The sequence below is a fragment of the Phyllostomus discolor genome, chromosome 12 (genome assembly GCF_004126475.2).
Source record: "Phyllostomus discolor isolate MPI-MPIP mPhyDis1 chromosome 12, mPhyDis1.pri.v3, whole genome shotgun sequence".
NCBI lineage: Eukaryota > Metazoa > Chordata > Mammalia > Chiroptera > Phyllostomidae > Phyllostomus > Phyllostomus discolor.
Window position 1 is genome coordinate 34,167,932 of NC_040914.2, and position 12,339 is coordinate 34,180,270.

General features: G+C 50.0%; 1 protein-coding gene across 1 annotated transcript; it reads left to right on the plus strand.

The window, feature by feature from the left end:
* Nucleotides 1-3: 3 nt before the first annotated feature.
* MCEE (methylmalonyl-CoA epimerase) lies at nt 4-11,962 on the plus strand. Its single transcript, XM_028502411.2, has 3 exons — nt 4-141; nt 6,354-6,691; nt 11,532-11,962. The coding sequence occupies exons 1-3, from the start codon at nt 87-89 to the stop codon at nt 11,682-11,684; spliced, it is 546 nt and encodes a 181-aa protein (XP_028358212.1). The 5' UTR covers nt 4-86; the 3' UTR covers nt 11,685-11,962.
* Nucleotides 11,963-12,339: the final 377 nt, after the last annotated feature.

Here is a 12,339-nt window from a genome sequence, read left to right on the forward strand (position 1 = left end):
CCGCCTCCGGCCACGTTGCCCCGCCCCTCGGCCGAGCTCCTGGCCCGTCAGGACGCACGTCGGGATTTAGCCTGCCGCTTCCCAAGATGGCGCGCGTGCTGAAGGCGGCCACAGTGGTGGTGGCGTCTGCGAGCGTAGGAGGTGAATACCCCGCGCCCTCGGGGCTCGCCGTGGGGTGGGACGCAGGGGACAGAAAGCCCGGGGCTGCAGGAGTTGGGGGGTGGCCGGAGCGCCTAGGTGTACTGCGCTCTTCCCCTGGAGACGTGCTCTGTGGCCGCTGTCAGCACCTGTAGGCAGAAGGTATCTCCCGGGTACGCCTCAGGTTAGCGGGGTGGGCGGCGGGGGTCCTAGTTCTCTGGGAGTCTCACAGCCACCCTGGGAAGGGTGTGCAGTTGAGGTTGTCCCTTTTTCTATGAAGCCCCGGAGAGGCTAGGAAACCTGCCCATGGGTACAGCCCCGTGGCCGGGACAGAAGTGAATGGCAGAGGGACAGTGAGTTTCTTTTTTGGCGCACCTTAAGAAACGGGAGAAACCAAAAAGAAGGGCCAGTCCCGTAAAAAACGTAAGCTGAACTCCAAGCATTTCCACCACCCGCTGGGAGCACTTGAAGGTCAGTTGTGGAAAGAGGCGGGTGTTCTCCCCACCTGCGCTAATATAGTTATTTTCTTGTATGTGATCAGGAAAGATCAAAGCAGACACATTTGTTAGCTTCCTTGAGTTATCCACATCTCCATTAAAAAAATCAAATAACAAGGCTGCCTAGAATCAGTGATGACAGAAACTCAGGTTTTCTGACTCTGCAGCCCACCCCTTTCTCCCCATTCCCGCTTTTTCTTCTCTTCCTCATTAGAGGGCAGCTCTTTCTCTTCATCTGGAATTCCCTGTTAGGAAGGATAGTGCCAAGAGGTAGTGTCTCTGAGTTACTCCCGAGCATTTGCAGTAAACCCTTCCACTCAGCGCCTTCAGAACATGTTTTCGGGGGTGAACTTTTAAGGTCAGATTCCTCTCTGCACCCCACTTCTGAAACTTACCGCTCTGCGCACCCTCTGAAGTCTGGTCGTTTATTGATCACTAGTGGCCAGGGCGAAGTGGTGGGCCACCTACAGAGGAGTGTGGGAGAATAGCCTCATCACGTTATCTGTTTAAGGAGGTGATACGTCTACATGAAACAATACAATAACAACTGTGAGGACAGCTTGTTAAAATGAATGTCAGATTAACAAGTGATACTCAAGTTCTGCTAATAACATGCCCTCCTGGACCCTCTCTCCTCTCCCTGGTAAAGTACAAGTCAGTATCTGATCTTACACCTTTGCAAGGAAAAAAAAAGCAGCTGTTTGCAAAAATCAAATAACAAAAAAACTCATAAAAGAGTCATCTCATTATCTCTCAAAAGCCATCTCTTACTTAGCAAGTAGGTATTGCTCAGGGAACAAATGATATTCAAAATTGAGGATCAAAAGAATGGTGAACAATATCAGAGGGATGAGGAAATTAAACATAATGGTTTAATAACATGAACTTCTATCCGTGTCAGACAGACCAGGGCTTGAGGCCCAGCTTTGCCACCTAGTGTGAGTTTGAAGCAAATTACTTAATCAGGCCTATTTCCCTGGCCTCTAAATGGGAAGAATACTGCTGTCTGATTTGTAGAGTTATTGAGATGATTAAAGGGCTCACTAGACTATTGCTACTATTTTATGCCGTAAGGACTCATGGGCAGAGCTGGGCTGCCTCGTGATCCACTCTCGCTTTAGAATTTGTGATTTAATAGGTTGCTTGGGCAAGATTGCGGCCTTAGGCAAGAGTGCATAGAAGTATGTTGCATAACTAACACTGAAACTAGCCCATGGGTCTCCACTAGGAAGATGAGGTCAAATCAGGGAGAGGTCAGGCAAGAGGGTTCTGTCCCCCACGGATTCTGGATTCCAGCAGGAGGGAGAATGCTCTGACACGGAGGCGTGTCTGCGTTGGGGACGACAGCCAGTTTATAGGTTTTGGAAGGCAGAATTGTTACACATACAGTTTCTACTCTTACAGGATACTAAAAGGAGTTGCCAAGTCAACACAATAGTCCTGGGCAGTGTAAGGGAGTTACCATAAACAACTAATTTTAACTTGGAAAAATTATAAGTCGTGTATCGAAATGCACAAAGAACCCTGGGCTTGTAATGCCCCCCCAGCAACATTATTCCACCTGGACGTAGGTAGTCGCTGAATATGGAAATATCACCCAGCAGGCCCCAGATCAGAGCCCCCCCAGTACCATTCTCTAGAGTGCAAGGGGAGTAGTCTCGGCATGAAGGGCAGCAAATCGTGGAGCGACAAAACGCTGTGGTGGATACAGCAGCGCTCCTGGGGCCAAAGGCAGGCAATGTTTGGCTGTTGAATGGGATGTTCATCTTAAGTACCACCACGTACAGGATAGGTACGTAGTCAGCTTTTCCTTTACAAGAATAAAATGTGAGATACTTCCATTTATAGAGGAGTTACTTTGCAACCTTTCTAAAAGTGCTAATGATAAGCCTTGGAGTTTGTCCTGCACTATGTTTGCGCCAGGCCCTTTTCTAAGCCCTTCACGTGTATTCATTTCAGTCTAACGTCAGTGCTGGGAGGTGGGCATGGTCTTCCCATATGAGAAGATGAAGGCACAGAAAGGGTCAATGACCAGCCCGTGTCACACTGCTAACAGTGGGGCTGAGATCTGCACCGGGGCGGCCTAGCGCCAGAGCCCACATCCCTACCCATAGGTACTTACCCATAGAACCTGAGGGTGAACGTGTAAGTAATCATCGGAACATGAGAGAAGCATTGTGTATGTGTATTTTTAGAAAGACTTTTATTAGGGATTTCACCCTTCACCCATAGGCTTTTATCGCGATTTTATTAAAGGGTAGTCACATAATGTGAAAAATAACCATTTTAAAATGTACAATTTAGCAGCATTTGTCCCATTCGCTGTGTCGTACAACCGTCACGTTTATTTAGTTCCAAGACATTTTCATCAGCACCTGGGGAAATCCCATCCCAAAACCAAGGTCACTCCCTATTCCCCACTCCCTCCAGCCCTCGGCAACCCCCGACTTGCTTCTTGGTCTCCATGGAGTCACCTGGTCTGGACATGGCATATAAGTGAGGTCGAACAATGGATGACCCTTTCTGTCCAGCTTCTGTCACTTAGAATAATGTTCTCAAGGTTCACCCATGCTACAGCGAGTATCAGCACTGCATATCCGTTGTTAGGATCATATTACACTGTACAGAATGAATAACATCCCATTGATTGATTCTCGGGAATAGCGCTGCTGTGAATATTTACGTACAAGTTTTTGTTTGAGTCCTTGTTACCGGTGAACTTGGATGGCTGGGAGTGGAATTTCTGGGTCATATGGTCATTCTGTATTTCACTGTTTGAGGAATTGCCCACCTGCTCCATGCCCACCCTAGTATTTTACATCCTTACCAGCAATGCACAAGGGTTCCGGTTTCTCCACATCCTCATCAACACCTTTTTTGTGGGTGTGAAGTGGTACCTCGTTGTGATTTTGATTTGCTTTTCCCTAGTGGCCAATGACGCTGAGTATCCATTGTGTACTTTTGGGCCATTTTTGTACCCCTAACCCTTCATTTTCAAGAAGCTGAATGAGTGAATTCTCACCAGCATCACTGTATTTATTTTTGTCCTCTTCCTACAACATAGGCTTTAGGAACCGAATAAAACCAATAGAGGGATATTTCCTCTCTCAAACTAGTTTACATTTCTAGAGATAAGATAAACCTCTACAGCTATAGTCTTGACTTCTACATTATATAAAGGTGCTATTTATTTTCCTAACCCATTACAAAGATTTCATGTTCTGTTAAAAGGAAAAAAAAAAAAAAACAGCCGTTCCAGGAAACTGCTTCCTCTTCTCCATCTCCAAATGATAAGGGAGTTTTGGAGAAAGTCAGATGACAGTGAGGCTTCCAGTTTTTGAATGTCCCTAGAGTGAACTGGTGCAAATTGGTGTCGTGTATAAAATGTCACCTTCACTTGGACATCTCGTCTGTCCCTCTGACATTTCTGTGTGCCCCAGTGCTGATAACAGACGCCTGCCCGGGCCCCCCCCCCCCCCCCAGTTGCCCCGCGTCTGCAGCGATAACACCGGAGGAGCGTTCAGAAACACCGAGTCAGTATTTGACTTACCCTCCAAATTTTACAGAGCAGATGACTGATTAATGTGCGTGTTCCTCTAAGTGCAGAGTTTTTAATACAAATGCATTCCGTGCTGAGCTTCCATTGCAGCCGGTGCACAGAGGAGAGGCGCAGGGAGAGAAGGGACAGGCAGTTAGACCAGCGGTTTTGCCGGTGGTTCACATTTTGAAAGTTCTCTGCCTCCATGACTTGGAGATAGTTTCTTGGTCTCCACAGATAACCTTGCGTGCCCATCAACTAGTAAACAGTCGTTGTACGTCATGACCAATAAGAGGGACTGAATTTATTGTGCACCTGTTGTATGTCTGGCACTGTGCTTTATTTTATACCAAATGTCTCATTCTCACAACAGACCAGCAAGGCAGAGGTTTAGTAGGTAGTATCTGTATTTTACAACTGAAATGAAATACAGTGGAATAGAAAATATGAGAGCACATCACCTCTAGTGAAGACTAGGTATTCTTTTTACCAAGTTCACTTTCAGTTGTACAATTATGTGTGTGTGTACTGGGTTGGAATACACTTGAATTTCATGATAATGCAGGGAGTGCACAGAAGAGGGCTGTGCTTGCCTACTGATCATGGGAACCTTTAGATTGTTCAGTAATCAATCACACAGGCTGGAGCCTGGCAGGAGACCACGCCAGGCTGGCTTCCGCCTTCTACTGATTTAACGGCGTGCCAGGTTCGTTGAGCAGAGCACCCCGAGCTGGGTATCAATCCCAGGGGATGGCCCTAAACCAATGCCCATTGTACCTGGGTATCCAGTCTCATAATCCTGTGTGGGGTCCACTCTACTCACAGAGCAGGAGCAACTCCAGTGGCGGGCGTCAGTCCCCATGGCCAGCAGGGCTCTGTCAGTGGCGAGCACAGGACAGTTTGCATGCCCCCACCTCGCGACATAGCTGAAAGAGCCTTGTCCCCTCCCCTCAGAAGACAGATGTAGCTGTGGGTTGGCTGTAGGATGCCACGCTGTCTCCAGAGACAAAGGGGCATTCATGGAGCCTGAAAGAGTAAGCAATGTTCCCAGCACCAGGTGGTGGGCCTGGCGCAGCTGGGTGGGCTGCACATCTCCGTAAGGACGCGCTGCAGGCCTGGGGTCTGTCCCGTGTGCCTTAGTGGGGGTCAGAGACTGTGTGCATGGGACAGCCTCTCCCAACAGGGTTTACGGCCTTCACTAAAATCGAGGAGTGTCACTTCGGTTTCCTTGTGATCAAAAATCTCAGTAAGGGGGAATTAATTTTTTGTCAGCTGAAGCACCATGGTACTAGGTACTGTTTAAACTGTTTTGCATTAACAGCTAAAAATCTATTATTTAAAATGTGCTCTTCAGTTTGCCATTTCTTACTTTTTTATCAAATGATGCAAGGCTGTATTCAGACGTTGTACATGAGTATAACTTCCATTCCGGGTGAATCTGGCTCCTGAAGTCCAGAGTTTAGGGACAGAGGAAACGGAGTTATAAAATAGAGAATACACGGTAGGCATCTTCAGTGTCCCAGTGAAAGAGGTTTCTTTGCATTCAGAAGTGGTTCAGCTTCTAATCCTTCAAGATTATAAAAAAATAATTTTTAAAAATCTGGTGTCAGCGGAAAGTCTCATTGGTTTAACGATCCTCTTGATCTTTGCATCTTTCCCCCCAACAGTGAGATGCTTTGCCGGGTTGATAGTCATTCCAATAAAATGCACAGTGAGAAGTGCTGTCAGGTCACGGCTTTAATGAACTTACTGCAGGTGGTAACACAAAGGATCGGTCATATAGACGGGGAGGAAAATTGCTTGTTCTCATCAGTAAATGTGCTACTTCACTATCATGTTCAAACTCACCCTTTGTGAAATGCAGAGAATAGCAAAGAATCCTCAGTAATAGCAGCTACCCCTTACGTGTTCTCAGTAAATATAAGCTGTTATGAAAAATGGCATTCTTTGTTCTGAATCTAAATAGCTCAGAATTAGCTTTTTAATTTCAGACAGTTATTTCAGAACGGAGTGAGTAATTTTACAGTTTGGCCATTTATCTCCCCTGATCTAATTTCAGTCATTGAAAAGACTAGGTATGTAAATGATTTCTATGTTGATTATTTATGTCATTAACAAAACACTTTCAGAAGTGCATTCATCTCAAAAAGAAGGATCTCAATGACCGCTCTGTTTTTCAGCGCTTTTCCCCAGACTCCAGGCTCCAGTTCCAGTGGTCCGGGCTCTGTCCACCCTGCAGTCCCCACCTCAGGTGGCGCGTGCTGTGTGGAGCCTGGGGCGACTGAATCACGTGGCCATAGCCGTGCCCGACCTGGACAAGGCCAGGGCCTTTTACCGGGACGTTCTGGGGGCCCAGGTCAGCGAGGCTGTCCCTCTGCCCGACCACGGAGTGTCCGTGGTTTTTGTCAACCTCAGAAACACCAAGATGGAGCTGCTCCATCCACTGGGAAGTAACAGCCCGATCTCCGGGTTTCTGCAGAAGAACAAGGCTGGAGGCATGCATCACGTGTGCATCGAGGTATTTCCTTTACTTGAATGCTTGCTGCTTTTAATTTCTTGTTCACAAAATGTCTTATTTTTTTGAGATTATATATAGTTACTGTCATCAGAAACTTGTATTAAGTGCTTCTGTTTTAAAGTTTTTTTTTAAGTTTTCTTTATTTTTTAGAGGGGGGAAGGGAGGGAGAAAGAGAGGGAGAGAAACATCAATGTGTGGTTGCCTCTCACTCGCCCCCTACTGGGGACCTGGCCCCACAACCCAGGCATGTGTCTTGACTGGGAATCAAACCAGCGACCCTTTGGTTTGCAGGCCCATGCTTAATCCACTGAGCCACACCAGCCAGGGTTGAAACTTGTATTAAGTTCTTTAAGGGGAACAGTTACTATTGGTCCTACTCAAAGATGGATTCACAGATATGTATTCTCTTTTCCTCTAGACAACTGCAAAAAATAATAATGTAGTTTATGGAATCTGGATTCCATAGGCACCAAAGTTGGCCGAAGTACATCTGAGTTTTGACTGCAGTATTTGTTCATTGTGTACAACCCCCAGTATAACGGAAACACGACTGCTGTCACTCTCACAAGGCAATTAGGAGAAGCAACTAAAAGGGCTTTTATAAAGTAAGAATTCCCCTATACATGCTAAGTATTTGTGAAATTATTTCCCACCCTTAAAATTCCATTAGCTTGTTTCTTACTACAAAGGCAGCACATTTTCCGTTACTGACCCTTGCATCTGCCAACAATTCCTGAAGAAAACGTGAAATGTTTGACAAGCACTTTCTCATCAGAGAGCCTTTATCTGTAGATGTTCCCGTCCAGATAGCTGCCTTTCGGAACAGAGTATCAGCTATAGCAATTATGCTTTAATTTCAATTCTTTGGATGGGATGAAGGACACAGTTCATGGTTAGCTTCATTCCTAATCCAGACGAGAGGAGTGTTGGATTCTAGGATTTTCGTAGTCCACATTGCAGACAGATCTGAGAGCCCACACTGTGTGTGTCCTTGACCGTGCCCTTGGGTTCGGCGATGAATGGGACACGGGCCCTGCCCACAGGGAGGAGGGCCTCGCTCAGTGCCCCGAGATAAGCACGTGTCTCCTTTGTCCTACCAACGAGGGGAAGATGGGTTGCTGCCGGCAGGCTGAGGAGGTGGGGAGGCACCTGTTCAGGAATCCCCCAGGTGGGCAGGAGGAGGATGCGCTGCCAGGTGGCAGGACGAGTGTGTGGGACAGGCACCGAGTTGTTATGAGGACCACCGTCAGGCCCTCTGGCATGCGTGAGGTACAGTGTTTTCCCGACTCTCAGAGCCACCGTGTGAGGGCACCGCTCTCCCTGAGTGGCAGGCGAGGGAGCTGCGACACGGAGCATCTTGCCCAGGGTCCCCTCCGCAGGGAGTGCCGAGGCTGGGGTTCAGGCCCAGAATCGTTCCAATCCCAGAGTCCGCGCACTGTTAGCCACAGTGCCAGAGGGTTGGCACCGTGTGAGCTGAGTTTCAAACCTGGGCCAGGGGATCCGTGAGATGTTTGGCAGGGGAACTAGCCAGGCCCCATGTTGAACCTTCATCCCTTCCTTAGGAGGTTTGTTCCGGATGCAAGTCTTTATTGCAGTGGACCCGAGGGTTTGTCTGAGACCCCCCAGGATGACAAGCAGGTCCCCAGCCTTTGAATCCACTCCTCCATGTCCCACACGGCACTGTCTGCGTTCGACATCAGAGCCCAGGCCTTCAAAGGAGCCGATGCGAGTTAGAAGTTCACTCAAGTTGAGAGTGGTGCAAGTTCAGTACTGTGCAATGAGTTTGGAAGGAGAGCCTGGGGGAAGCAAAAGTGTGTATCTGTATGAAGTGGAGGCCGGCCCCAGGAGAAGGCGTGAAGTGAGTGGTTGGTGGCCACGTCAGTGTGTCACTGCCCATCGTTGTCCTCCGCTGCCCGTAGACAGCCGAGTGGCTCCCCCAGGAGTTCAGGCAGATTTTACTGTTATGCCCTCGGTCTGAGAGCGAGCTGTCCCAGGCGCCGGGCAGCCCTGTCGTCGTAGCTCCCGGTGCCTGGGGCTGCGGGCCGGCTGCTGTGGGCGCTGGGGATGGGTAGCTGCGGAGAGGACAGCGTCCAGTCCTGCCGCACTTGTGCCCTCAGGCCCTGCGTGTCCCACCGAGCATCCAGGTGACGTGTGCGCCCTCACGCCCTGCATTCCCACGAAGGGTGAGAAGTGACGGACCTCAACGAAGCCTGTGAGGCACCCAAGGTCAGCATCCTAACAGTGCAGGTTCGAACACAGGGAACGGAAGGCCAGTAAAGCTGACGGGAAGATTCATGTACCCACCGGTTCTGCCAAACACCGCTCCCTGGTTGCCAGAGAAACGGGAAAGTGCACACTGCGAAAAGTGGCTGCAGCCTCTCTCATCCCCTCCCCTCTCTTTTCTCTCCTTCCCACACAGTTCCAACCCAAGACTCAGGGAGGGCAGAGCCCAGGCCTGTGCACGCTGCAGGGGAGAGCTGGGGGAGCTCCGCATGGGCTGTTGGCTCTCGGGCGGGGGCACAGGGCTTCCCCACGCCGGCGCTGCTGGCCCTGGGGGAGGCTGGATGGCCGGTGCAGGGCATCAGAGTCTGAGCAGGGCGGGCTGGCGGGTTGGCGGGCTTTACCCCCAAGGTGGCCAGGCGTGGGGTGTCTGTGAGGAGGCATCTGCAGGGGGTCCGCCCAGTGCAGGCAGTTGGAGCCCAAGCTCACTGAGGGAGGGGGCCTCCGTGTGCTGGCAGTGGGGAGCGGGTGGAGCGTGGGAGCCTGTGCCAGTGAGTGTACGTGTGTGTGTGTGTGTGTGTGTGTGTATGGGTGTGCACCCCGCAGGGGCGGGGCGGGGCTGCACCGAGGGAGGTTTATCGAAGGAGGCAGCTCCTGGTGCCAGAGAAACGGGCTGCAAGTGCAGAGAGGAAGTCGGATTTCATCTCGCAGTGACCCGTGCTGGCCCAGGCTGCTGGGGGCGAGCGTGTGATGGAAACGGTATTTCAGAAATGAGAGAGGAAAAGTGTGGAGAAACAGCAGCAGTTGTCACAGTTTTATTTTCTGGGCAGTCACGTAACAGGTGACTCACGTTCTTGTTCACGCTCTTGTGTGTGTTATGGATCTTTCCTCACTGAGCATATGTTCCCCGGGAAGGGAGAGTTACATAACTTTAAGGTAGAAGGCCAGCGAGGCGGCTTATCTCCTGTGTGCTGGGAGATGGCCGTTCTTCAGTCAGGAAGGCAGAACACTCTGCTTTCCAAAAAATCCCGTTCTCTTTTCGGCTTTACAGTCAACCCTAGGGAAGGGCTAAGCTCCACGAGGCGTCTGTGTACCGCCAGTTCCCAGGTGTGGGGCTTTTCTAGAAAGGTAACATTTCCAGAGAACAAAGCAGAAAACGCAGGCAGTGTGATAAAGGTTGACACTTTCTGTGTTATTAACTGAAGAAAAACTTGGCGATGTCCATCTCCTGCTAACATCGCTTTGTACATGAAAGGGCATTTTATCACCAGGAAAAAGGAAAGCAGAGGAAAATGTAAGGTTTGGAAGAACGAAGGTCAGACAGAGTACAGTGGTCACGCCCCTGGAGAGGAGAATGATGGTCAGTGGCGGTCAAGGGTTACTTCGCTCTCCTTGTCTGTTTAAATGTTCATGCCCTGCGTGATTTAAAAATTCTTTTCAAGTGGAAAGACTGAATCCAGACTGACTCTGGGAAAGTGGAGAAAGAGGTCCCTGTCCACAGAGTCGAAGTCATTATCTCGAGGTGCAGAGAGGTGCACGGTTGGGAGGAACCCCACTGCTCTGGAAAGATGGGGACAGACAGCCGTCCAATGGCGGCAGGAGGGGACCGTGCTCACAGGCCGGGCAGGGCTCAGCAGAGCGTGCAAGCAGAAAAATGTTGCTTGAAGAAATCATAGTTGGTTTACAGTAACACTTCGTGTCCTCGTCGGGTTTTTGATCAGTTTTAGAATCCAGTATATATCCAGTCCTTGGTTCTTTGAACTAAGACTGTACAAATGTGGGCATTTGTCAAATGTGTGTATTGGGTGCGACTGTTCTGAGTGCTGTGAGGTCACTGCACTCCAGGGTGGTCTGCGGCTGCCCTGGAGCACGGCTCTCTGTTCCTGTTTCCCTCTGTCCCGTCCAGCGGGGCTCCCGGGCTCAGAGGGTGGTTTCCCAAGGCAGAGGGGCGTCATTTTCCCACTGGAATGCAAAGACACATTTGCTGCTTTCCTAGGCTGCCAATGAATGTGAAGAAAACAAATGATTTAGAAGACAGTTGCAAAATTAGACGTGTTTGGATTTTTTAGAATGGAAAACCACATTTTGGTTACAGCTTGCTAGTGATTTGCATGTAAATGAAGTTTTAATTTTAAAAGTACCAACCAGGTAGTTTGGCAGGTGGGAGGTCTGGGGGTCGGGGACACACTGACATTCTTTGAGTACCTACGGTAAACCCATTTACCTCCTTTTAATCTCCTGCCCATTTATATACGGCAGGCCCCCCTCCCTGTTACTGATGGGGAGCCCAGGCTCTCGGGGGGAAAAACAGTGTGCACAGTGTCACTGATCGTACCCACGGAAGGAAACATCACAGAACGTGGCATGTGGTATTCAGGCTGTAAGGAGACACGGCTGCGGGCGGTGAAGATGCCTACGCACCGCGGGTGCTCACCTGGGAAAACGGAGTGACAGCTCCTCCTTCTCTTACTCTGGTGACGGTTTAAGAGCGGCTCCCCTGGGGGCGGAGCAGACGGGGCACCGGACCTTGCACCTTGCGGGGCTCCTGCTGAGCCTCGTGCCGCTGCCGCTCCCTGCCCTTGTGATCTCCAGCGTGTTCTCCTCTCCCCCTTCTCTCAAGGTGGACAACATCAATGCGGCCGTGGCGGATTTGAAGGAGAAGAAGATCCGGAGCCTAAGTGAAGGGACCCAAATAGGAGCGCACGGGAAACCGGTGATTTTCCTGCACCCTAAGGACTGTGGGGGAGTCCTCGTGGAACTGGAGCAGGCCTGACCTGCGCCTGCAGGGGCCGAGCCCCCGGCCTGGGGGGTTCGCACGCACTCGACGCACTCGGTGTGGCGTCCTTCACTCCTCTGTTACGTCACAGTTAAAACGGAGTCACAGAAAGGGGTTCGGAAAATTATTTATATGTCCCCCCACATATCCACATGTATATCTGTTGATCACTTTAGGCTATCTTCCAATTTGGAGAAACTTTTGAGCACTCAATACCTGAGGAATACTGCTAAAAATTATGTTCATAGTAATAAATTATTTTTCTTCTAAAATGGGACAATGATGGACAGAACATTGGCGGTGTGAAAGGGTGTGTGTGTGTGTGTGTGTGTGTGTGAGTGGGGGGGGAATGAGGCGAGATGGGCACATGGAGGATTAGGGTCCCAAAGGCTTTGCTGTTCTGGAACAGTCATGTTCACACGTTCCGCAGGGCGGGCGTGCGGGCTGGAAAGCACGGGACGCACAAATAGGAAGCGCTGTAGGGGACCTGCCGCGTGACCTGTGGGTTGTGTAGAGAGCGGAACTCTTTTTTAAGGCAGCAGAGACGGAGAGGCAGTGACCTCGTAGAGTTAGCTCTCATTCAGGCGCCAGAACACGACCGGTCCCGAAGGAATGTTCAGAGTAAATAGAGCCCATTGCTGAGGAGCTTATG

What these genes read in the sequence shown, in the direction of transcription:
- MCEE (XM_028502411.2), top strand. Translation starts at nt 87, where the DNA reads ATGGCGCGCGTGCTGAAGGCGGCCACAGTGGTGGTGGCGTCTGCGAGC. An exon ending in GGCGTCTGCGAGCGTAGGAG is followed by an intron (nt 142 to 6,353) that starts GTGAATACCCCG and finishes TCTGTTTTTCAG; the next exon opens with CGCTTTTCCCCAGACTCCAG. An exon ending in TGCATCACGTGTGCATCGAG is followed by an intron (nt 6,692 to 11,531) that starts GTATTTCCTTTA and finishes CCTTCTCTCAAG; the next exon opens with GTGGACAACATCAATGCGGC.